This window comes from Staurois parvus, unplaced genomic scaffold, assembly GCF_062004578.1.
Source record: "Staurois parvus isolate SC_StPar_1 unplaced genomic scaffold, SC_StPar_1.0 ptg000105l, whole genome shotgun sequence".
In the NCBI taxonomy this organism is placed as follows: Eukaryota; Metazoa; Chordata; class Amphibia; order Anura; family Ranidae; genus Staurois; species Staurois parvus.
Window position 1 is genome coordinate 5,406,293 of NW_028317901.1, and position 23,053 is coordinate 5,429,345.

At 41.3% G+C, this 23,053-nt stretch overlaps 1 protein-coding gene across 6 annotated transcripts in view; it reads left to right on the plus strand.

Moving 5' to 3' along the window:
• The window catches only part of TLN2 (talin 2), a 307,615-nt gene extending 289,064 nt beyond the window's left edge, over nt 1-18,551 (plus strand). For 5 of the 6 annotated variants that reach the window (XM_089671420.1, XM_089671424.1, XM_089671425.1 and 2 more), the window contains 11 exons: nt 6,399-6,524; nt 6,644-6,760; nt 7,225-7,410; nt 7,506-7,613; nt 8,348-8,453; nt 8,706-8,830; nt 9,341-9,466; nt 15,443-15,505; nt 16,069-16,251; nt 16,590-16,715; nt 17,935-18,551. In XM_089671420.1, coding sequence (XP_089527546.1) covers nt 6,399-6,524; nt 6,644-6,760; nt 7,225-7,410; nt 7,506-7,613; nt 8,348-8,453; nt 8,706-8,830; nt 9,341-9,466; nt 15,443-15,505; nt 16,069-16,251; nt 16,590-16,715; nt 17,935-18,063 — 1,395 coding nt within the window. In that variant the 3' untranslated portion in view covers nt 18,064-18,551. The remainder of the gene's footprint in view (nt 1-6,398; nt 6,525-6,643; nt 6,761-7,224; nt 7,411-7,505; nt 7,614-8,347; nt 8,454-8,705; nt 8,831-9,340; nt 9,467-15,442; nt 15,506-16,068; nt 16,252-16,589; nt 16,716-17,934) is intronic. The other variant, XM_089671426.1, reaches the window with a different exon arrangement.
• The last annotated feature ends 4,502 nt before the right edge of the window (nt 18,552-23,053 follow it).

Genomic DNA, 23,053 nt, shown 5'->3' on the forward strand with positions numbered 1-23,053 from the left:
ATATGATGGGGTGTTGGGGCTTCTGCACAACCTATTACTATACAGGATATTGCATTCTCCTTTGGGAGAATGCTGAAGAACAGGCAGTTTTGGAAGGATGACCTCAAGCTTTTCATTAGAGCCAGGACTTTGAAGCTTCTTCAATATTACAAGACAATAAACTTAAAGGTTAAGTTCACCTTTTTACAAAAAATAATAAATGCACATTTTTTTGCAGGTACAAAAAATGTGCATTTATTATTTTTTAGATTCTGGTGCCTGTAAAGCATTGCACCAGCAATCAGCAGATCGCTGCTGCCATGCAGGTCTCCTGCAGACCTGTCAGTATGTCAGCTTGCCCATACGGGATGTACGAGCAAAGAGATATACTGACAAGAAGAATCCATGAACTGCCACAGCGCTCCATAATGCCATGATAGTTCACTGAGAACTACAAGCCGACAGCTGCTAAGGCTGTCGGGACTTGTAGCTCATTCATTCACAGAACTCCATGAATGAATGATGCAGCCAGGCGAGCGGAGCCCCGCACAGCCACATTTTTTCCCATTTGTGACAGCAAGCGAAGAAGATCCCCCGCTAGCTGTCTCAACAGGGAGCGAAAAGGAGCGGGGGCAGGTCCATTGTAACGTTATATTTTACACCCTGAATATGGGTGTAACGTGTTAGGCAAACCTTTAAAAGATGCTGAATTTCAGAAGGCAGGAAAGGGCATGGTCTCTCGGGGCAAGTCTATTTGTTTCCTAGTACTGCTTCTGTCTCCTCACATGTAACACTTGAACAACATTGTACTCCTCTCACACCATTGTACTCCTTTCACACCACTCTTTTCCATTCATAGTTTGAGATTGAATTGCTTCCACTCACTAGCCACAACTGTTGTGGTGTTTTAAAGAAATCCAGACCTGTTCAGCAAGAAATAACTAGCTTCAGTTAGCTTCCTTACCTACATGATTTTACATATGCCTTGGAGGAAGGTGTTTATCCCTTTTGAGAGATTTTAGGAGTTTTTTTTTTTTTTTTTTTTTTTATTAGGAGGTTTTAGGGTCTATAACTTTGAGGAAGCGTTTCAAAAACATCTGACAGGAATCTGGAGAATACGATACGTTCTCTGTACACAATCTTTGGAGTTCTAATTTGCCCGGTCCTTGCTTATGCCCTGGTGTCTCAGATGCTGAGTAGGCTAAATTGATACAAGGTTAAGCTTCAGAACAGGTCTTCCCTGCATATATGGAATTGGTGGATCAGTTGGTTCAAGGTTTACAATATTTGTGTAGTGCGGCCCTGGACTCTGGCCAGTACCTCACTGCTGTTTTATGGCACTTTTTTTGGCTTAAGTTCTGGTCCGCAGATCAGACTTCCAAGAAGGTTCCTACTGAGATGCCGTTTGTGGGCAGCTGGCTGCTCAGTACATCCATGATTGAGATCATGAAGAACAACACCGGTAATATGAGTAGCTTTCTACCTGAGGCGCTGAAGCATAAACAGACACGACGTAGCATCTTCCAGATACAGGTTAGAGCCCCAGTCCTTTCTGCTGGATCATTTCTTTCCCTCCAACTTGCACCTTTCCCCTCAACATCTAGCTGACCTGCGTTCAGTGGTTCAAGGGCTCCTGGATCAAGGGGGTAATGGCCTTGATTTCTTCCTCTGAAAACGTAAGTATTACAGGTTACAGTTCCAAAGTTGGATTATGTCTGCCTAATTCTGGATCCTAAGGTCCCTGAACACCTTTGAAAGTGCATACGTTTCAAATGGAGTCGGTGCGCTCAGTGGTAGCTTCTCTAGACCAAGGGGATCTTCTGGCTTCAATCGACATCAAGGACGTTTATCTCAACATCCCCATTTGCTGCAACCACAATTGGTTCCTCCGGTTCATAGTAGGTAAGCTTCATTACCAATTCATAGCTCTTCTTGGCTATCTGGACAACCTGCTCCTATGAGAGCAGTCTGCATTAGATCTCGAATGTGATCTTTCTATCATGATCAAGTCACTGAAAGACTTCAGATGTACACTGAATCTTTGAAAATCAGTCCTTCTGCCCTCTTCTTGCTTGGAGTATTTTGGACTCTAGACATCTCTGTGGCCAGGATCTTTCTTTCGTAGGAAAAACTGCAGAAATTGCATCTTTATGTTAATCTAATTTCACTACCTTAATATAATTTTGCATGAGAGTCTTGGATTTCATGCTGTTTCCTTTTAAAGCTGTCGCTTATGAGCAACACCATTTCAGACCTCTACAGTGGGAGATTCTGGTCTAGTGGAACTTTTCTAGAGTTTCTGGACCAACAGAGCCATCGTTCAGTTGGTGGTTTCCTTCCCTCCCCTGCTTTCTGGGAAGTCATTTCTGCCCCTCAGTTGGCAGATAGTCACCATGGATGCCAGTCTTTTTGAGTGAGCGGGCATGATAACTAATTTGTCGGTTCAGGGTCAATAGGTCCGGGAATAAACCTCTTTCCATTAGCATTCGGGTGCTTCAGGCGATCCATCTTTCTTTCTCTGATTGGACAGCTCAACTCTAGGGATGCCCAGTCAGTCACATTGGATAATGCCATGGCCGTGGCCTACATCAATTATCAGGGTTGCACCAAGAGATCAGCAGTGACCCCGTAGGCATTTTAGATTCTCAATTGGGCATAACTTCATGTCTCAGCCTTATCTGCAGTCTACGTTCAAGAAGTGGACAATAAACAAGCAGACTCAGTTGCCAGACTCCGAGTTGGGGAGAATGGTCTCTGCTGCTGAATGTTTGTTTTCCTCCAGATTTGCCAACATTGAGGGAGACCAGACGTGGATCTCTAAGTCCAGACTCAATCGGAAGGTTCCAAAGTTTTTGGTCAGAAATGTTGGATGATCTGGTTGCCCTGTAGTACCAGTACTCCCTGATGTGTGCCACCCCTCCCTGCAATTCATCTATCAGCTGTTTACCACAGAGCAAGAAAAAATTCTGATATTCTGGTTCTACTTATTAATCCGGATCTCGCACAGTTGATTGCCGATGTACTGTGGCATTTTCTAAATCGTAAAGATTTTCTTTCTCAAGGTTTGATGGTCTGTCCTGTTTTACAGTCACTGGCTTTTAACTGCATGGCTTTTGAAACTCAGGTGCTGAAGCATAAGGGTAGGTTCATATTTTTTCACAGAGATGCAGCTCCTTGTTGTTCTTATATTGTCAGCCCACCCTTCATTTTCTTTGGTGCTGCTTTGGGATGTCTCTCCTTTCATGTGGGACAAGCAAATGTTTTCTCTGAATCTCCCTCAACTGTTGTCCAGTCAGGCAAAATTCTCCCTGGGATGGTGCATTTCCAACTAAGCCATAGAACCCAGGAAATTGTTCTCACGCTCTCAACTGGATGAAATTAACAATGGACACAAGCCTGTTGGGCTGGGTGGGGTCTACAATTTCCTGATTTGTCCAGGAAATGTGGTCCCCCACAGGAATCAATGCTCCCCATCAGTATTCTGCAGCTAAAAGTCATAAGACAGAGTCTCCTACATGGTTACCCAATCAGGGTGCAGCCGGACAACACCACAGCTGTGATCTACATACACGACCAAGGAGGTACCAAACGTTGGGCTGCCCTGAAGGAAGCAAGACTGCTTCTCTTCTTGGCAGAGAAACATATTCCTTCCTTCTATCTTCACACCAGGAGTGGAAAATTGGCAAGCAGACTTCCTGAGTCACCACTGCCTGAAATCAGGGGGAGTGGGCTTTCCTTCTGGAGACTCTCCTGATCCTCTGATAGAAAGGGAGAACACAAGGTGTGGACATTATGGCATCCAAAATCAACAAAAAACTAGACACCCCAAAATGGTCCATGAAAAATTGGTACACAGACATACACAGGCTCCTGGTGGAAAAACCTTCAGCTCTTTCAAACAAGCCAGACCTCCTTCTGTCTCTAGACTTTAGGACCTTCTGACATATGGTTGTTGAGTCCCAGATCCTAAAAGATAGGGGCATTTCAGATTCTGTACCCACTTCACTCAGGGCGAGCAAAGCTACTTCTTGTAAGATCTACCATCGCAATTAGAAGGCATGCTTGGCTGGTGCAAAGCCAGGCATCTCAGCCCCTGGGAAAATTCTATTCCTCGCATTTTTGCCTTCCTTCAGTCTGGTCTGGACCTGCATCTGGCGTAAGGTACTTTAAAGGGAAAGGTTTTTGTCATATTAATTATATTCCAGAAACTTTTTTTTTTTTTTTTTACTATTTATTGATAAGAGCTTTTTTACAGCTCATGTCAAACCCCCACTTCGAACTCCCGTGTCTCCCTGGGAACTGAATCAGATACTTTGGATTCTTCAAAGACCTCCCATCAAACTGATTCTGGGATATCCCACTGGGGATCTCATTAGTAAGGTGGCCTTTTTGGTGGCCATTATCTCCATCAGGGTGTGTCCCTAAGTTGGAATCTCATTCTTGTAAGGAAATTTTTATGATCTTACATTAAAAAAATGGTTGTCCTAAGACTGAAACCCTCCTTCCTCCCCAAGATGGCTGCTTCCTTTTACCTCAGTGTCAGTATTTATCCTCTCTTCCTTATGTCCTGCCCCAAAGCACATCAAGGAGTTATACATCTGCTTCCTGGATGTAGTCAGAGCAGTTAAGGTCTACATAAAGGCAACATCTTCCCTCAAAAGGCCCAAAGAAGGGACTTCATGCTGCTTCTTCCACCACTGCTAGGTGGCTTGGGAGGCTTTCCAGAGCTAAGGAAAGAACCCTTTCCCTAAGAGCATATCAGAGCCCATTACACCAGATGTGTCTGTGTTTCTTGGACTTTTCAGCATCAAGAATCCATTTCACAGGTTTGCGGGACTGCTACCTGGTCCTTCAAAGCTGTTACCTGAACATTTTTGGACTGTTGACCCTTGCTTTCTGTTGGCCTGTTTGCTTTGTTGTTGCCCACTCCTCAGTTTACCTGGCAATGTCCCATGGCCTGTGGCTACAAGTCCTGTACTATAATTGTGAAGATCATGGGAATTTTGACTTGCCTTAAATTCCATATCTTTGGATACAGGTCCATCCCCTGTGTCATCTCTGTGTCCTTATTGCTTGCTACAAAACTGCTGTCCAGTGAAGTACGTGGGGTTGTATGAGGGTGTAGGGGGGGGGGGGGGGTGTTCCAAGTTATGAAATGTACAGGTAAGCCAAAACTCCCATTTTTACAATAGGAAATGGTTAGAGCCTTTGGTGTTGCTGTGGCTGCTGTCTGTAATCATCTTAGTGAGTTTCCTAACACCTGCCCCAGTAAAGGTGGCCAAAGGTCACCCAGGCAGCAATAAACACTTGGCAGGGGTTCTTAACCCACACTACTGCATACAAAACTGTAAAAGTTGCTGGAGTGAAGTAGCTAAATTGTAAAGGCTAAAAGTGTATGTTTTTTAATTACACCAACTGCTTCACTGTGTTTTAGTGAGTGTTTAATACACACAACTATTACCCATACCCGTAAATAAATATCAGAGTTACTGCAGTGGCTACAGCCCTTCGAATGATCATAATTTTTGTGGATGGGTTTTTATCAGTTGTACCTATTAGTTAGATTTTGGTATAAGTCCACTGTGTGTTTTTTTTTCCTCTTGGTTTACTAAAATGTTTTTAGGTGTATTGCGCACATGATCAGGCATCTCACTGTGCATTAGATATGGGTGGAGACAGAACATATGAAGCTCATAATACCATAATGTAGTCTTTCTCTGTTCAGTAGGCACATATTTTAGTCATCAAATTCATTGTAAGTTATATAACAGACCTATTCCGCAGCTCCCCAATCTTATTATGACAGTAATAACAAGCTTCCATGCAGGGAAGGAGTTGGCATTCAGTGGAATCACTCTGGCCTGTTCAGTAAAGTCATTCAGAGTTCAAAGCTGAAATGCACATTTCAGATGATTGAAAGGTGACTGTTCATTGGTTAGTATCATGTACTGCACTTTTTAATAGACTGTACAGTATAGTGTACTATGCAATTTACCTACATTAATAGTATAGCTTTTGCAGTTTGGCTGTAGATATTGCTGCTGGTTTTATGACATTGAATGACTAATATTTCCAGACATGGTTATTTACTTTGTTGTGGAAGGTGAGCTTTCAGTCTGAGCAGAATTACAGTGGTAGTGACTTCATGTCATAACACAATAACGCTTCTTCTCCATGACAGCATTCAAACTTGGCCTCTGTGTCTCATGGTGAAAGCTTCATCTGGAACTGAGCAGATGTTCATTATGTTTCAGGCTTTCTGCGCTCTGAATGTATTGCTGCTTTCTGTGGCATTGCAGATTATAAACCTTTTGTTTAAATAGCATGTGTTGTTGATTTATCAATGAAGGCATTCTCAAAGTTTATATTTAAAAAAAAAAAAAAAACCTTTTTCTCATGGGCCTATATTCTTCTTTTAGGTGGTGCTAATCAATGCAATAAAAGATGTTGCAAAGGCTCTAGGGGATCTAATAGGGGCCACAAAAGGTGCAGCAGGGAAGCCAGCAGATGATCCATCAATGTACCAGCTGAAAAGTGCAGCTAAGGTAATGTCTGTCAAAGAAAAAAACAAAAGAATTGAACAGATTCCATCCCTGGTACCTGTGCCAAAAGGATGTTTTTAAGTGTCTTCACTTACATGTATATATTTTTCCCCACTGTTTAGGTCATGGTGACAAATGTTACATCCCTGTTAAAGACTGTGAAAGCTGTGGAAGATGAAGCCACACGTGGAACCAGGGCATTGGAGGCCACAATTGAACACATCAAGCAGGAGCTAACTGTAAGGATCATGCTTGGTTAACACATGAGGGTGTAGGCAAAATAAACTGATGTTTGAACACAGGTGTGATATTTATGCTCTGGAAAGGTAGGACTATCACATAATGAAAAGACAAGCTCATTAAATTTGCATGCCCAGCACAAGCTTCATGGTTTCTTTGCCGGTAATTGGAAGTATGCTGCTACTTTGTGCAACAGATAGCAGCTTGCCCATTGGCTAATTTAAGAGCAGTACATGTATTTTAGGGGTTCAGATTAATGTACTCAATAAGGCGACTTTGTTTACAAGGTTTTAGTGAATGCCCCTATAGACTAAAGAAGCCTAGATTGGAATATTACATTTTTGTGGGTAAATTCCTCAGTAGATTTCAAATAGACCATTTATAAACAAAACCACTATTTCATTTCTGGTCATTAGGAGTAGAAAATGGTCACCCTTGCTTTTATACATAATGTCTTGTTTAGGTCTTCCAATCCAAGGGTGTTCCTGAAAAGACAACTTCTCCTGAGGAATCAATCCGGATGACCAAAGGAATCACTACAGCAACAGCAAAAGCAGTGGCAGCTGGAAATTCATGCCGGCAAGAAGATGTCATTGCTACTGCCAACCTGAGCCGAAAAGCTGTCTCAGATATGTTGACAGCCTGCAAGGTAATGGTGTACACGATCCAATAAAGTCCTTTTCTACGTTTCCAGAAAGTATAACAAAATATTTAGATTAACCTGATGTTTATTTTTAACTTTAGCAAGCAGTGTACCACCCAGATATCAGCGAAGAAACAAGGCAACGAGCTCTGAAATATGGAACAGAATGTACACAGGGATACCTGGAGATGCTGGAGCATGTGTTATTAGTGAGTTGCATTATGAGATATTAAAGCCGAACTCCAGGGAAGATAAAAATCCTCCTTTGCAGTGGGTCGACCCCTGGACTGCAAGAGTTAAATTCTCATTTACATCTAAGGGACGAGGAGAAGCACTTTTACCTACCCAATCCCACAGCTGCCACAGGCTCCTTCGGGCTGTAAGGCCCAACAGTCCCTGATGCTCCCCTGTGTTCTTGCAGTCAGATGCCCAGCATCATCGAGTTAGTCTGGCTGAAAAAAGACAAAAGTCCATCCAGTTCAACCATTAAAAAAAAAAAGTTATAATCCTATACCCACAGTTGATCCAGAAGAAGGAAAAAAACCTAGCAAAGCTGATCCAATTTGCTCCTGCAGGAAAAATATTCCTTCCTGATCCCCCGAGAGGCAATCCGATATTCCCTGGATCAAATTTACCTATAAATGTTAGTATTCAGTTATATTCTGTGTATCTAGACTGATGCAGAGCCCATAGCCCTGAATTAGACATGAGTATGCTGAGGAAAAGTCCACCAAAGGAGCAAAGGGTCTCGTGGGTAAGACCTAGACCAAAACCAGCATTTAACCCTTACAGTGCAGTTGCAGCCCTACTGCCGTGGAGGATTTTTGCTTCTCCTGAATTTGAGCTTTAAGAATGCTTTGACAATTAAAGTCAGTTTGTTGTACTTAATGTGGCATCCACCTATTTTTTAAATAACATCTGTTTCACAAACATGATTATGTAGATTTTACAGAAACCCAGTCCTGAGGCAAAACTTAAGTTGGCTGCCTATTCAAAACGCATTGCGTCTGCTGTAACAGAACTGATCCAGACCACAGAAACCATGAAAGGTGGGCCATTAACAAAATATTATTGTATATGTTTGTGTACCATAGCAGTAAGGAATGACATTTGTATGGGTATTTACCACTCACTGTGTTTTTTTTTTGTTTTTGTTTTTTTTTTTTGTGTAATGAACACATTCATGTTAATGAGATCTTTTTTTCTAATAGATACTGCTTTAGAATGTATCTCAGCCTCCTCCCCATATCTGCTAATGTTGCTAAATCTTCTTTATCTCCATGATTTTATTGTAATTCTAGGCACAGAATGGGTAGATCCTGAAGATCCCACAGTGATCGCCGAGACGGAGCTGCTTGGAGCTGCAGCTTCTATAGAGGCAGCAGCCAAAAAACTGGAACAGCTTAAGCCACGAGCCAAGCCAAGAGTAAGTACAAAGTTTGCAGTTCTCCTTGTAGTCACCTTCAACCAGCTGAGCCCATGCCTAGATATAATGCTGCTGTCTCAACTCATTGCTGCTCCTGTCAGACAACGTACAGATGAGTGTGACTTGTAATTTTTCATGTTACACATTCATTAAATGCATTCTGTGAGATAGAATATAGACGACAGTCTTTCTATTAAGTTGATGGTGAACTCTTAATGTAAGGAATGTCCTGATGGAGAGTCGCATTCCTTCCATGTCCCTTCTGTCAGTGGAATCGGTCCAAGAACCCTCTCCTGCAGCCTCTGTCTGATATGTTTGATATATTAGGTTGTTAATTCATTCAACTATATATCAAACATATTGCTACAGTGTCCTGCGTATGCTCCAGGGCTGTGTTGGGGGTGTACAGAGCAACAGCAGGAGGTTTTACCATCATTAAATATTAAAAAGAAAAAAAAAAGGTTTCTATTGAACACTCAGTTTGATAGTATTCTGTTTCTCTCTTCATAGCAGGCAGATGAAACACTGGATTTCGAGGAGCAGATCCTGGAAGCAGCAAAGTCAATTGCAGCTGCTACAAGCGCGCTAGTGAAATCTGCTTCAGCGGCTCAGAGAGAGCTGGTGGCACAAGGCAAGGTGAGCAGACTGGTGCAGCTGGTAGTCACAGCAAATGCAGACTCTTCTACCTACTAGCCTGTTATTTTAGCTTTAAGATTGTATTTCGCTGGCAGATGTAAGATTTCTTAGGAGTCATTTTTTATCAAGTCAACATGGTGCTAATTATGATTATATTTGGAAAGTTGTGCTGCTGCTGAAAATGAATTCAGCTAATTCAAAGAAGCATTGCCTTTAACTTACAAAACATTTCATCACCAGAGTAAGGAACAACAATTCCAAGCTTTGTTTGCTATGTATGAGTATAGAATACAATATGAAGGAAGCAAGACTTAGGTCTTTTTGTGTTTAAAAATCCATGTGTGATCCATTCATCAAAATATTTGGATGGATAATTGTTTAGTCAGGTTTGTGGTTTGAATGCCCAGCCTTCACCTTTCTAATGAACAATCTGATAAGCTGTGTAATATTTACCTTTTGGCAGCTCCAAACTTACTGCTATAACTGCCAACTAAGCAGAAGCACACATGCCATCTGTATTTTCCCATAGCACAAAACACATTTGCTTTTGTTGTATTAGTGTTTTTGTTCACCCAGTGACTTTACTACATTTTAGCAGAGCGAAGTTGTAAAGCCATTCCTTTGTTGTCAAATGTAACGGATGGCTCTGCAGACCTTGGTATACCATCATTAAATATATTAAATGTACCAATATACAGTGAGGAACAGAAGTATTTGAACACCCTGCGATTTTGCACGTTCTCCCACTTTGAAATCATGGAGGGGTCTGAAATTCACATTGTAGGTGCATTCCCACTCTGAGAGACAGAATTAAAAAAAAAATTCAGGAAATCACATTGTATAATTTTTAAAGAATTTATTTGTCTTGCACTGCTGATCATAAGTATTTGAACACCTGAGAAAATCAGTGTTAATATTTGGTACAGAAGCCTTCATTTGCAATTACAGAGGTCAAACGTTTCCTGTAGTTCTTGACCAGGTTTGCACACACTGCAACAGGCCCACTCCTCCACACAGATCTCCTCTAGATCTGTCAGGTTTTGGGGCTGTCACTGAGCAAAACGGAGTTTCAGTTCCCTCCAAAGATGTTCTATTGGATTTAGGTCTGGAGACTGGCTAGGCCACTCCAGAACCTTGATATGCTTCTTACGGAGCCACTCCTTAGTTATCCTGGATGTGTGCTTCAGTCGTTGTCATGGAAGACCCAGCCACGACCCATCTTCAATGCTTTGACTGAGGGAAGGAGGTTGTTGCTCAAAATCTCACAATAAATGGCCCCATTCATCCACTCCTTAATACAGTGCAGTCTCCCTGTCCCCTTCGCAGAAAAGCACCCCCAAAGCATAATGTTACTTCCCCCATGCTTCACAGTAGGGATGGTGTTCTTGGGATGCAACTCCTTCTTTTTCCTCCAAACACGACGAGTGAAGTTTAGACCAAAAAGTTCTACTTTGGTCTCATCTGACCACATGACTTTCTCCCATGCCTCCTCTGGATCATCCAGATGGTCATTGGCAAACTTCAGACAGGCCTGGACATGTGATGACTTCAGCAGGGGTACCTTCCGTGCAATGCATGATTTGAAACCATGACAGCGTGGTGTTCTACCGACAGTGACCTTTGAAACTGTGGTCCCAGCTCTCTTCATGTCCTTGACCAGCTCCTCCCTTGTAGTTCTGGGCTGATTCCTCACCTTTCTTATCAGTGATACCTCACAAGGTGAGATCTTGCATGAAGCCCCAGTCCGAGGGAGGCTTACAGTCGTCTTTAGCCTCTTCCATTTTCTAACAATTGCTCCAACAGTTGATCTATTTTCACCAATCTGCTTGGCAATTGCCCCGTAGCCCTTGCCAGCCTTGTGGAGGTCCACAATTTTGTCTCTGGTGTCTTTTGGCAGCTCTTTGGTCTTGCCCATGGTAGTAGTTGGCGTCTGACTGACTGTGGGGTGGACAGTTGTCTTTAAAGAGCTCAGACAGGTGCTACTAAGTTAGATTAATGAGTGGAGTAGAGGTGGACCTTTTTAAAGGCACAGTAACAGGTCTTTGAGTGCCAGAATTCTTGCTGTTTCTTAGGTGTTCAGATACTTATGTTCAGCAGTGCAAGACAAATAAATTCTTTAAAAATCATACAATGTGATTTTCTGAATTTTTTTAAAAATTCTGTCTGAGTGGGAATGCACCTACAATGTGAATTTCAGACCCCTCCATTATTTCTAAGTGGGAGAACTTGCAAAATCGCAGGGTGTTGAAATACTTCTGTTCCTCACTATACAAGAGAAAGCAATACAAATACTATTATTTTAAAAACAAAGTGTGATTTAACCTTTTTAGAAATGTACATTAAATGGAGAACTAGGAAGTAGACGCATAGTGGTATATACAGTAATAACATATTCAAATCATTCACACACTGATATGTACAGACATTGACAAACCTATTCAATCACTATTGTCATTTTAGAAAGATGCCTTTAGAGAAGCACACTGGCCACATTTCTTTGCCCAAGATAAAATTCTTTTAGACTAAAGCTGGGCTTACACTGTTTTATTTATTTATTTTGTATCCCTCTGCAAAAAGATGAAAAGATTCCCCCATCCACACAAGCATGCAGGATGAGGGATTCCTCCTCACTGGAACATTCTACTCTGACAGTGCAGTTGATAGAGAAGTTGTCCAACATGTCTTTTTAACAGAAGTCGATCAAACAGTTGACTTTTGTCGACTGGGAATGTCCACATACTGACTGAAATTTGGCTGGTCTTCCTGAACCAACCAAATTTCAATCAGTGCATGGGCAGCTTTATTCAGTAAACATGCAAGATGCAGTGCTCAAAGCAAGCAAGCAGAATGCTTCTTGTGCTGGTATAGTTAGTAGTAGTTTGCCACATTAAACTGGACTTGTACTGAAATGTTGAAGACATTGTGCCATTTATCCAGCTAGCTTTCTCAGTTCCAAAAGGAACCTTAAAAATGAGGCTGTCTAGATGAGTGATCAAGCATTTCACAAGTCCAGTGGCTAACTGCTGTAAGCTATACCATGGCCTGGAAATGAGAACCTTCAAATACTGTATTGGTGTGACTTCATGACATCCTTTCATTTAAACACCACTTGTTTTGGTTACCACAGCTTTGTAGTTATTTTGAAACATTTTAAACCAGAGTACACTGTTGGAAGCAAAATGCCATCTAGTGTGTATGCACATTTACCAATGGAACCATACTAACCCAGAGCCAAGTAAGAAGGAAGAGATAGCTGCATGTTTTGAAATACAATGGGCCATGTGACTCCTTTTATCAACCTTCGTTTTGCTGCTACTTTACACAAGAGGACAGAGTTGACCAAACAAGGCAAAAATAGGAGAGAAAAACCAGAAGTTAAAATAGGAATGTTGTTCCTTGCTTCTTCGCTTTATTTGGCTCTGTTAGGTAGTGCTTTATGATGAATAAATCCATTAGTCAATTGTCCTATTTTTTCCACAAGCACTTCAGTACTGTAATGAGAAGGTGCCAGTGGTGTAATTTACATATAGTATCATTTTTATTGGTGGATGATATTACTGGAAAGGTTTATCAAGTGAGTTAATACAAGTCATAAGGATGCCCTGTGCTAAATCAGTGTCATATGCCCACAAAAAAATTCAAGATGTTTATCTGTGATTAGTTCGAATTTTAGATTCTATTCCCATGTAAAACTGCACACGAGTGACTTAATTAGGAACTTGATTAGTGTACTGACCTTTATTTTATCACTTTGAGGAACAGAAGCCGTTATAGGACTGCACAAAGTGTGAGTTACAGTGTTAGGAATGAAGCCTGTGGAATTAGGAGAGTAAGAAAATGAATGGGCCACTGATAAGACTGGATGTGTTAGAATGCCAGGCTTTAGGAAAGAACACTAGATTTCACTTTGTACGATCAATGGCAGGAGTGTAATTAGTTCTTGTCCCCTCTCCATGTCATCTCATTCATGCCACACGTAGTATTTTACTGATGTACATGATGCAGCTCTCTGCCAGCGTAAAATCATCAACAGCAGGGTTTGGCAGCAGTGGAATGACAATATGAGATTTGATAAGGTGTAGAAATGGCTTCTACTTTGACCTTGTCATAAGTTCTGCCTGAGCCTGAAGTGGGTTAATCCCCTCTTAGTATTTGGTAACCCACAGCTTTATCCTTAGCTGGATGGTATCCAGTAAATGGTTACACGACAAGTCTAACATGAATACCAGGGGAAATCCCTGGCTGGCAAACACTATAAAAAGCTGTTTAGTGCTGGCACCAATAGGAAATTCAAACCTTTAGCTGAAAGGCTTGAGGAATCATATTCATGTCTTTAAAAAAGGTAACAGAGGGCATCTGCAGTATATGGTGCTAAATAGCATACATACACCCTTTTGAGTACTGTAATGAAGTTCTATACTGTAAAAGATTCATGAAAATGCTTCCAGTTCTACATGTTTCCTTATAATCTTGGTTTATTATAATGGATTTATTACATATCTACTTTTGTCATTCTTCACTTTTTAAACTTTAATGTATTGAACATCCATGCCCATCTGTCATCTACAGTTTACAGCTATCACTTCTAAAAGGAGCTAAGCTGTACGGACATTTTTTTCCTCTGTTACACTGCACTGTAAGATACATGAGCTAATGTTTAATTAGGGGAATCTGTTTATTTATAGATACCTTTTAATTGCCCTTCAAAATTATAGTACATGTGTACAGGGCATGTCGTTCACACCTTCTGTGTATCTTTCACTAATAGACCTGATATGTCTCAGCAGTTTTATTAAGGGTATTTTACAGCAAAGATTTCCACAATTCACATCCAACAAGCATATGAGCTATATTCTGTACAACCCAGAAAACAAAGTTCATGGATACTTGCTGGGCCTCTTCCAAAACAGTCCCTCATTTCTCATTATCCATCTACAGTGTATCTGCTGCTGTTTGCTTTAAAGTGTATGTATAGCTAAAACTTTTTTTTTTTTTTTTTCAATGTTGGGTAGAGTGGGAAAACTTTAGAACCCTCTCAGTAATTTCAGCCATCAAAAGCTCTATTTAAGAGATTTTTTTTTTTTTGCTTCCTGCCTGACCGTATATTTGTCCCCAGGACAAAAGCTGAGGGGAAAATGTATCTAATCGAACACAGAAAGTAAAAGTAAAAAAAACCTTTTCGGCTAGGTTCACACTCATGCTGTGCGGTACATTGCATGTGATTCGTACAGGAACCGCACCGCATTCCTGTGCAAATCACATGCCAATTGTGTGCGGTGCGATTTGTAATGTATGGCTCAGATCGCACCGCATCTGCAACAAATGGTTGCAGGACCCTTTTTTTGGGTCCGCATTAGAATCAGATCGTATGGGTATTCACACCTCTGTGATCCAATTCTGCGCATCGCACCACGTTTTGCAGACCGATTTCAGGGTTTTGTTAACATACACACCCGCAGCTGTTTGCATGAACGGGGTGCGATTCTGATGCGGTGCGGAATTCGCACAGAAAACGTTGCGAATTCCAGACCGCATCAGTGTGAATCCAGGCTGAAGGTAGATAGGGGCTAGAACCCTTTTCAGCTATTTGTTTTTGTCTGGTTCCCTGTTGCTGATTTTTTACTCACTTCCTGTCTAGTAAAATGCCACCAGAACAGAAAGTGAGGAAATCTTTCTATAGGAGCCCCAGATAGTAGTAGTAATTGACAGGGGGGTCTAACTTCCCCATTCTATCCAAAACACAAAAGGAAAACTTTGCATTGACTTTTGAATGTTTGCAGGCCAATTTAATATGTGGTGCACAAATTTACAAATATGTGTACATGCAAATACCAGTGCTTGTAGATGTTGATGCAGACATTCAGAATCCTTCAAATTTAAGTTTACAATGATTTCCTGTTCGTACATGATATCTAGGATCCATATTAAATTATCTTTTCAGTATGGAAATGTTTCTTCCTCTTGGATTTCTTGTAGGTTGGAGCAATTGCGGCTAATGCAGCTGATGATGGTCAGTGGTCCCAGGGACTCATTTCCGCTGTAAGTATTTTATTGGATGTTTCGCTTTATTTGATCCTATTCATGACCTGTGGTCTTACTGTACAGGACCCGAACATGTGTCCCTTTTTTCATTCTACACACTTGCCTAAATTTTCTTAAATATTTCACACTCATCCCCTTAACCAGTATAACAGTGACCTTGGATACTGCTGTCCATTCTACTTACCACCATTAACTTTGCTGTGCATTGGCTTGCCAAATTTGCCATCCCTTTTATTGCAGCTCCAGCATCTATCTCCTGCCAAGTGTCACTACCTTTCACCAACACCTTATAAGAAAGACATCACTCATTACACACTTGCTGAGATCAAGCCAGGTGCTGCAACTCCTTTGCTTGCCAGCCACTCAGTATCCAATTTAGATTGTAAGCTTTGTGATTAACATGAATGATTAGGGAGAACAGACTCACTTAACAATCTATCTAACCTTTTTAAAGGAATATTCCCTTGGCACTGCACTGGTTAACAATTTCGGCAGTCCACACTGGAGGCAACATTTGTTTTTATATTTCTGGTCATTTGGCCACTCTTGACTTCTTTTAGGCCAGGATGGTGGCTGCGGCAACCAGCAACTTGTGTGAATCGGCTAACGCCTCAGTGCAGGGTCACGCCAGTGAGGAGAAACTCATCTCCTCTGCCAAGCAAGTAGCAGCATCCACTGCCCAACTTCTGGTCGCCTGCAAGGTGAAAGCTGACCAAGACTCGGAAGCCATGAGAAGACTCCAGGTAGCGTGTTAAAATCTACATGAGGATATGGCAGTATTGCACAGAATGCGCACTGCTAGTTGGCCCTTTATAACAGCTGTAGGGTAGTTCTATAACCGATTGTATGGGCAATAATTATGTAACTTGTATTGTGTGTCAGACAGCAAAGCTCACAATGGAATTGAGGTATTCATTCATACCACCATTTTATGTTTAGTTCCTGTTTTTGTTTTGTTTTGTTTTTTTGCATTTGCTAAGAAATATTTTTTTCCCTAATCTTGTCCTTCACTCCCCTTCTGCTTCATGTCTCTCCTGTTGCCTTCCTTACTTTCCACACTTGCCCTACTTCTGTCACACAGGCTGCTGGAAATGCTGTGAAAAGAGCCTCTGATAACCTGGTCAGAGCAGCACAGAAAGCTGCATTCAGCAAAGCTGAGGATGATGATGTTGTGGTGAAGACGAAGTTTGTAGGAGGAATTGCACAGGTTAGTATCATTGGTTGCTACTAGTTTACCAGAACAATGCCTTAGTGCAGCAAAGCCAAGTGATGCAGTATGTCTCTTGAAGCAGCTGCCCATTTACTGTTTGTTCCATTATGAGGCAGAAGCTGTTTTTAAAGGAACCCTATCCTGGAACAAACCTAGGAGTGATTGCTGACCTCTCCTGAACATAATAGCTGCTACCTGGCTGTCATGCCGATCCCCTATCCGCAATATTTTGAGACACTGCCCTAGAACAAGTATGCAGATAGGAACTTATGGCGTTTCTCTGACTTCTCTGATCTGTAAATTTGTTTCTGGTCAGTAACTCAAAGCTAGTAATAGCTAGCATATTTAAAGAACCGAGGAACGTGCTTCTGATAACATTCAAAAGTCTAGTTGTTGGGCTTCTTGCACATGGGTGAAAATATTCTCCATATTTGCAACTTGCAAGCCAAGTAGTGTATTTTTTTTTCTTTTTATGGATCTGAGCACAAATGTGTGTATTGTCTGAGGCAGATCACACAGCTGCTTAAAGATCCACAATCTATCAATGTGTTCAGAACCTTAAGAAAATAAATTACCCTTCAGTTTTGTCATTTATATGTATACAGAAGTACATACAAGCATATGCAAGTCAGCTAAAAGAGGATGAAGAATTTTACACGTGTATAGGCATACACACGTTTATGCGCCCGTATGTGTGTATTTGCAAGGTCTTTACAGAACATAATGTACTTTTTTTTTTTTTTTTTTACGCGGGATCTTTTTTTTGCTAGAAAGATCCTGCGTATACCCATCAGTAAATTACATCTGTGTGACTTGTCGTGTTAAAGCTGTTAATAACCAGGGGCGGACTGACCATTTGGAAACTCGGGCACTGCCCGAGGGCGCGGGGTCAGTAGGGGGACCCCATGAGATGCCACTGGTACCTTTTTCATAGGCTTTTTTGAGTTTGGGCAAGGACACAGGGGCCCCATGATCCCCTATTGCCCGGGGGCCCCATGATCCCCTATTGCCCGGGGGCCCCATGAGTTTTCAGTCCGCCCCTGTTAATAGTATAACACAGAAATGTATCCAGCATGTTTATCATCTTTGGGTTTTATAATGATCATCTTTTGTATGTTTCAACCTGCTGGTACTTGTGTTGTATGTTCTTTTTATTTATTTATTTTGTGAATGTCTGGAAAAGGCCTGTAACAGAATGATTGATATGTGTCCATAGATCATAGCAGCTCAAGAGGAAATGTTAAAGAAGGAAAGAGAGCTGGAAGAAGCCAGGAAGAAGCTGGCTCAGATCCGCCAACAACAATATAAATTCCTACCATCCGTCCTGAGAGAGGAGGAGAGCTAGTGATTGCAGCAGACTCGAGACCTGGAAACAGTCCACTCTGCAGCAGGCAGGGACAGAACCACAGTTGGAAACCAACCCTCTACGTCGCCCACTGGAATCTAAAGCCACTAAACCATAGAGGGATGGAGTGTGGATTGCCCACTCCAAAGACAAAGCAGTATTATTTCCCAAGGTGGACATACCCAAATATATAAATAAAGTATATATATATGTAAAGATATATACAGCCGCAGGGGACTGAGAGACTGTGACATGAAGGACAGCCCCTCCTGCAATAATGTTTGTGCGTTGAAAGATCTGTCCCCTTTCCCTTTTCATTCAGCCACTTACCTACTGCAGGTGCCTGCAATGCAGAGCAAAGCATGAAAAGGGGTTAAATTACCTTTTTTGTAGTTTGTTTTACAGTTTGATTTCATCACTGGAATAATTAATGTACCCTCAAATGATGTACACAGAGCCTCTTGGGAATTAAAGGCACTTGTAATGAAGTTGTGATTTACAATTATGTTTCATAAGGGACTTCTGTCTCTGGACAGATCAGTCTGCTCAGTCACATGGCATTACATTGAGTGGTATTACACTAGTATTAGTACTATCAGCACACACAAACCTTTGTTTACCGATACTGCAGTCAAGATAAAAAAAAAAATTTTGTTAGTGAGGTCATATTAATTTTTTGTGTTACTGTAAGCTGCGTAATTATAGTGAGGATTGAAACTGTTTCCAAGAGGTGGGATTTGTGGTTACAGCATCTGTTGATCTTAGGCAAGCTTGCATTTTGTTCAGCAGCGAATTGTATGCACACCCTTGGTATATGGGGTACCCGATAGACTTCATTAGGTTCCAGATCTGTTGGAGATACCTTGTTCTGGCAAAGTGCATTCAGTTGCAAAAAACACTTATTCTCAATTTTTTTACTTTCAAAAGAGTGTTTTAACGTAATGGTTAGTACTCTCCTGTTAAACTTGTGAACAGGACATGCCTTCCTACGACAGACATAAAACACATTCAGATTGTTCTTCATTATGTGCTGAGCAATGCTTAGAGATATGTGCATGCTCTGAGTGTCAGCAAGCACTTGTCAGCAGCTTTGAAGGGGTCCAGCTTTATCTAACATGAGAATTCTTGGCAGCTTTGTATGTGCAAACTGTATCTGCTATAGCACTAGTTAGTGCCGCGACATTCGGTGTATGGTATAGTTGTAGCTCAACAAGCAGCCAGTTTTGGGTTTCTGGCTTTGTAAAGATTAAACGGTTTCTTCCAATTTGTTTATAAAAATGATAAATGGAATTTGCTTATAAGGTACTGTATTTTGCTCAGATTTTACAGTAAAATTCTCATGTGCAGTTCCAAAGCTAACCACATGGCAGCAGTGTTGTACAAATAACTTGGACTGTGTCAACATTGTTGTGGCATTTCCTGCTCCTAACAGAAGCCTGGTGGCATTGATCTCTGTACAAAGGTAAAGTGTTAGTGAAATGAGGACATTTCTATGATACAAAAGGGTGATCTATTAAGGTGAATTGAACGCATGTTCCCGTCAAACATCCAGTTGTGGAAAGGGGAAAAAAATAATGCATATAACTGGATGTTTAAAATTCCTCTTTACTTTTAGTAGAGCTCCCCAAAGTAAGACATTTGAGTTGTAAAAGTGCATGAGTACAAGTGTGAGTACAAGTGTGGCCTGGGCCACCTGATAGGTAAACCAGATCACCAAAGCTTAACCCCTTGACACAGACGTCACACAAATATGCGGCCTCACAGAACTGGGATTTTTTTTCTGTGTGGCCAAATTTGCAGTGCAGCTGCTGTCTTTGTGCACAGCGTGCTCCCAGGACAAAAACCAGGGTGTCGCTGAGAGCCCTGGGTCCCGTTCTAACGATCGGGACCCGGGACTCCCGATTCCAGGTCACATGATTGATCATTGTGATAGCCAGTCTGAGGCTATCACAGCACTCACTATGAAGCCCGCCCCCTTGTTTTTTTTTTTCTCTCTGAATGGAGGAGATACATTGCAGCTCTCTCCTTGCATAGAGAAAAAAAACCTGTTTGTAAAAAAAAAAAAAGATTAATATTAAAAAAATAAAGAAAAAAAATACCTAGATCAAGGCTTGATCTAGTTCAGTGCCAGGGTTAGTGTTTGGGTAAGGGTCAAAGGTCAGAATTTTTTGTTTTTTTAAATGGTGTTAGTGTCAGTGTGTTTTAGGTAAAAAAATAAAATGTGCACTATTGTTTCTGGGCTGTACAGGTATAAACCACAAATAACATATTTGGTATCACTGAGATCGTCAAGAGCTGGAAAAATGTATTTTGGGCTGTTCGTTGGTGGTAGGTTATGGTTGTAACAAGAAACACACAGATAAATGAATTTTTTTTTTTTTTTCACTATTGTGGGCCAGTAACAAGCTGAGATAGGAGAGATCTGTGTGTAAACAGCTCAGATCTCTCTCCTGTTTGCATGGACTCCCTAGTAAAACTGCACACAGATTACACAGTAAAACACAAACCGCACACGGTTAACCCTTTGATCGCCCCAAATGTTAACACCACCTTGCCCAGTGCCATTAGTACAATGTCAGTGCTTTTTGTTAGCACTGATCACTGTATTGGTGTCACTGGAGAAGTCCATGGCAGATAGTTCCCACCCAGTGTCAGGATGCCCTCAGTCCCGCCATAAGTTTTTATAAGTCGCTGATCGCCGCCATTACTAGTATAAAAAAAAAAAAAAAATCCACTGTATATACACCCATTTGTAGGCGCTATAACTTTCAGGTAAACCAATTAATATACACTTATTGGGATTTTCTTTTATTTTTAGTAAAGATGTAGCAGAATACATTTTAGCCTAAATTTATGAAGAAATGTGATTTTTGTTTTATTGGATATGTTTTATAGCAAAAAGTCAAAAGTATTTTTTTTCCCCAAAATTTTGTCTTTTTTTGTTAGCACAAAAAATAAAAACCACATAGGTGATCAACTACCACTGAAAGCTCTATTTGTGGGGAAAACCATTACATACATTTTATTTATGTACAGCATTGCATGACCGCGCAATTGTCAGTTAAAGTAACGCAGCACTGTATCGCAAAAAATGGCCTGGTCATGAAGGGGGGGGGGATTTTCTGGAGCTGAAGTGGTTAATGGACAAGATAGAAAATAAAAGTTAAACGCTTTTTGTTGAAGTCCATTGAGGGACATAGGTCACAGATTCTACCCCTCTGTGTTTATGATCATGCTTTTGGTACTGCTTTGCTACAAAACTAAGGCATGTCCAGTAGTAGGAGGGGTTGTTCTGGGCTGGCCAACAATGCATTGCGTTCTTTGAATGGGTGGAGTAGATTCTGCCATTCTCCCTGGTGCTAGGGTTTGGCATGTGGTGGACCAGGTTGATAATTTACTGGGAGGGGCTGGGCATAACCCAGCTGTCTAGGTCCATGTTGGAACCAATGACAGGATACAAGGAAGGTGGACACTCTTTAAGAATCAATTTAAAGAACTAGGCTGCAAGTTGAAGGGAAGGACCTCCAAGGTGATATTCTCTGAAATAGTGCCTGTGCCATGCGCAAGATAAAAAAGACAGGAAGAATAGAGAACTGCATGCATGGCTAAAGGCTTAATGTAAGAGGGAAGGATTTGGATTTCTATAGCACTGGACTGACTTTTCATTGGGGTGCAACCTATATGCTTAAGATGGTTTGCAGCTAAATAGGAGGTCTGCTGTGCTGGGGGATAGGTTCATGGGGAGACTGGAGGAGTATTTAAATTAGGATTGAGGAGGAGGGAGAATTGGATTATAATTGGTCAGACAGGGGTCAATCCCTATTGGTGGGTGGAATGGGGAAAGATTAGGGGAGGCCTATGGCAGGTGATAAAGAAGGTTCCCATGTTACAACCATTGCAAATGGTACTGAAAAAAAATGCAAAATGCGACAATAAATTAAACTGTTCACCAATGCCAGAAGTCTGACAAGCAAAATAGGTGAGTTGGAAGGTTTGGTGCACGAAGAGAACTAGGATTTAATTGGTATTGCTAATTCTTGGCTTCATTCTTCACATGACTGAGCTAATATTACTGGCTATGTTCTCTTTTGGCGAGACAAGGTCAAAAGGAAAGGTAGTGCTGTCTTTCTCTATGTGAGAAGTGATCTCAAAGAGTGTGTGATCGAGGACCTAGTTGATGGAGAGTGTGATGAGACTGAAGCATTATGTTTGGAACTGCACATGGGGGTGCGTACTACAAAGGTAATCATTGGAGTTTGTTATAGGCCTCCCATTGTTAATAAGGTGGAGACTCCGCTCCTTGCTAAGATAGAAAGGGCTGGCACAGTGCTGATAATGGGGGGATTTTAACTACATGAAAATTGACTGGAGTAATGGCACTGCTGGAACAGTTAAAGGGAAAAAATATATAAACCTATTACAAGACAATTTTATGGTACAGTTCATAGAGGCCCCAACTAGGATTGATGCTCTTCTGGACCTGGTAATCTCAAACCATGCAGAGCTTGTGACTAATGTTAATATAAAAGAACACCTGGGTAGCAGTGATCATAACATGACCTCATTTAATTTTAGCTGTAAACAACAAGCACATACTGGAAAGATAAAAACACAACTTTAAGTGCAAATTTTCCAAGGGTGAGGGCTGCTCTCCAAGACTTAGACTGGGAGTAAATATTGGCATCGATGAACACAAACAGTAATGGGATTTCTTCAAAAAGTTTGTATGTGAACACACTGCAAAATACACTATATTGCCAAAAGTATTGGGACACCCCTCCATATCATTGGATTCAGGTGTTCCAATCACCTCCATGGCCACAAGTGTATAAAATCAACCACCTAGGCAGGCAGACTGCTTGTACAAAAATTTGTGAAAGAATGGGTCACTCTCAGGAGCTCAGTAAATTCAAGCGTGGTACCGTGATAGGTTGCTACCTGTGCAATAAGTCCATCTGTGAAATTTCCTTTCTACTAAATATTCCATATT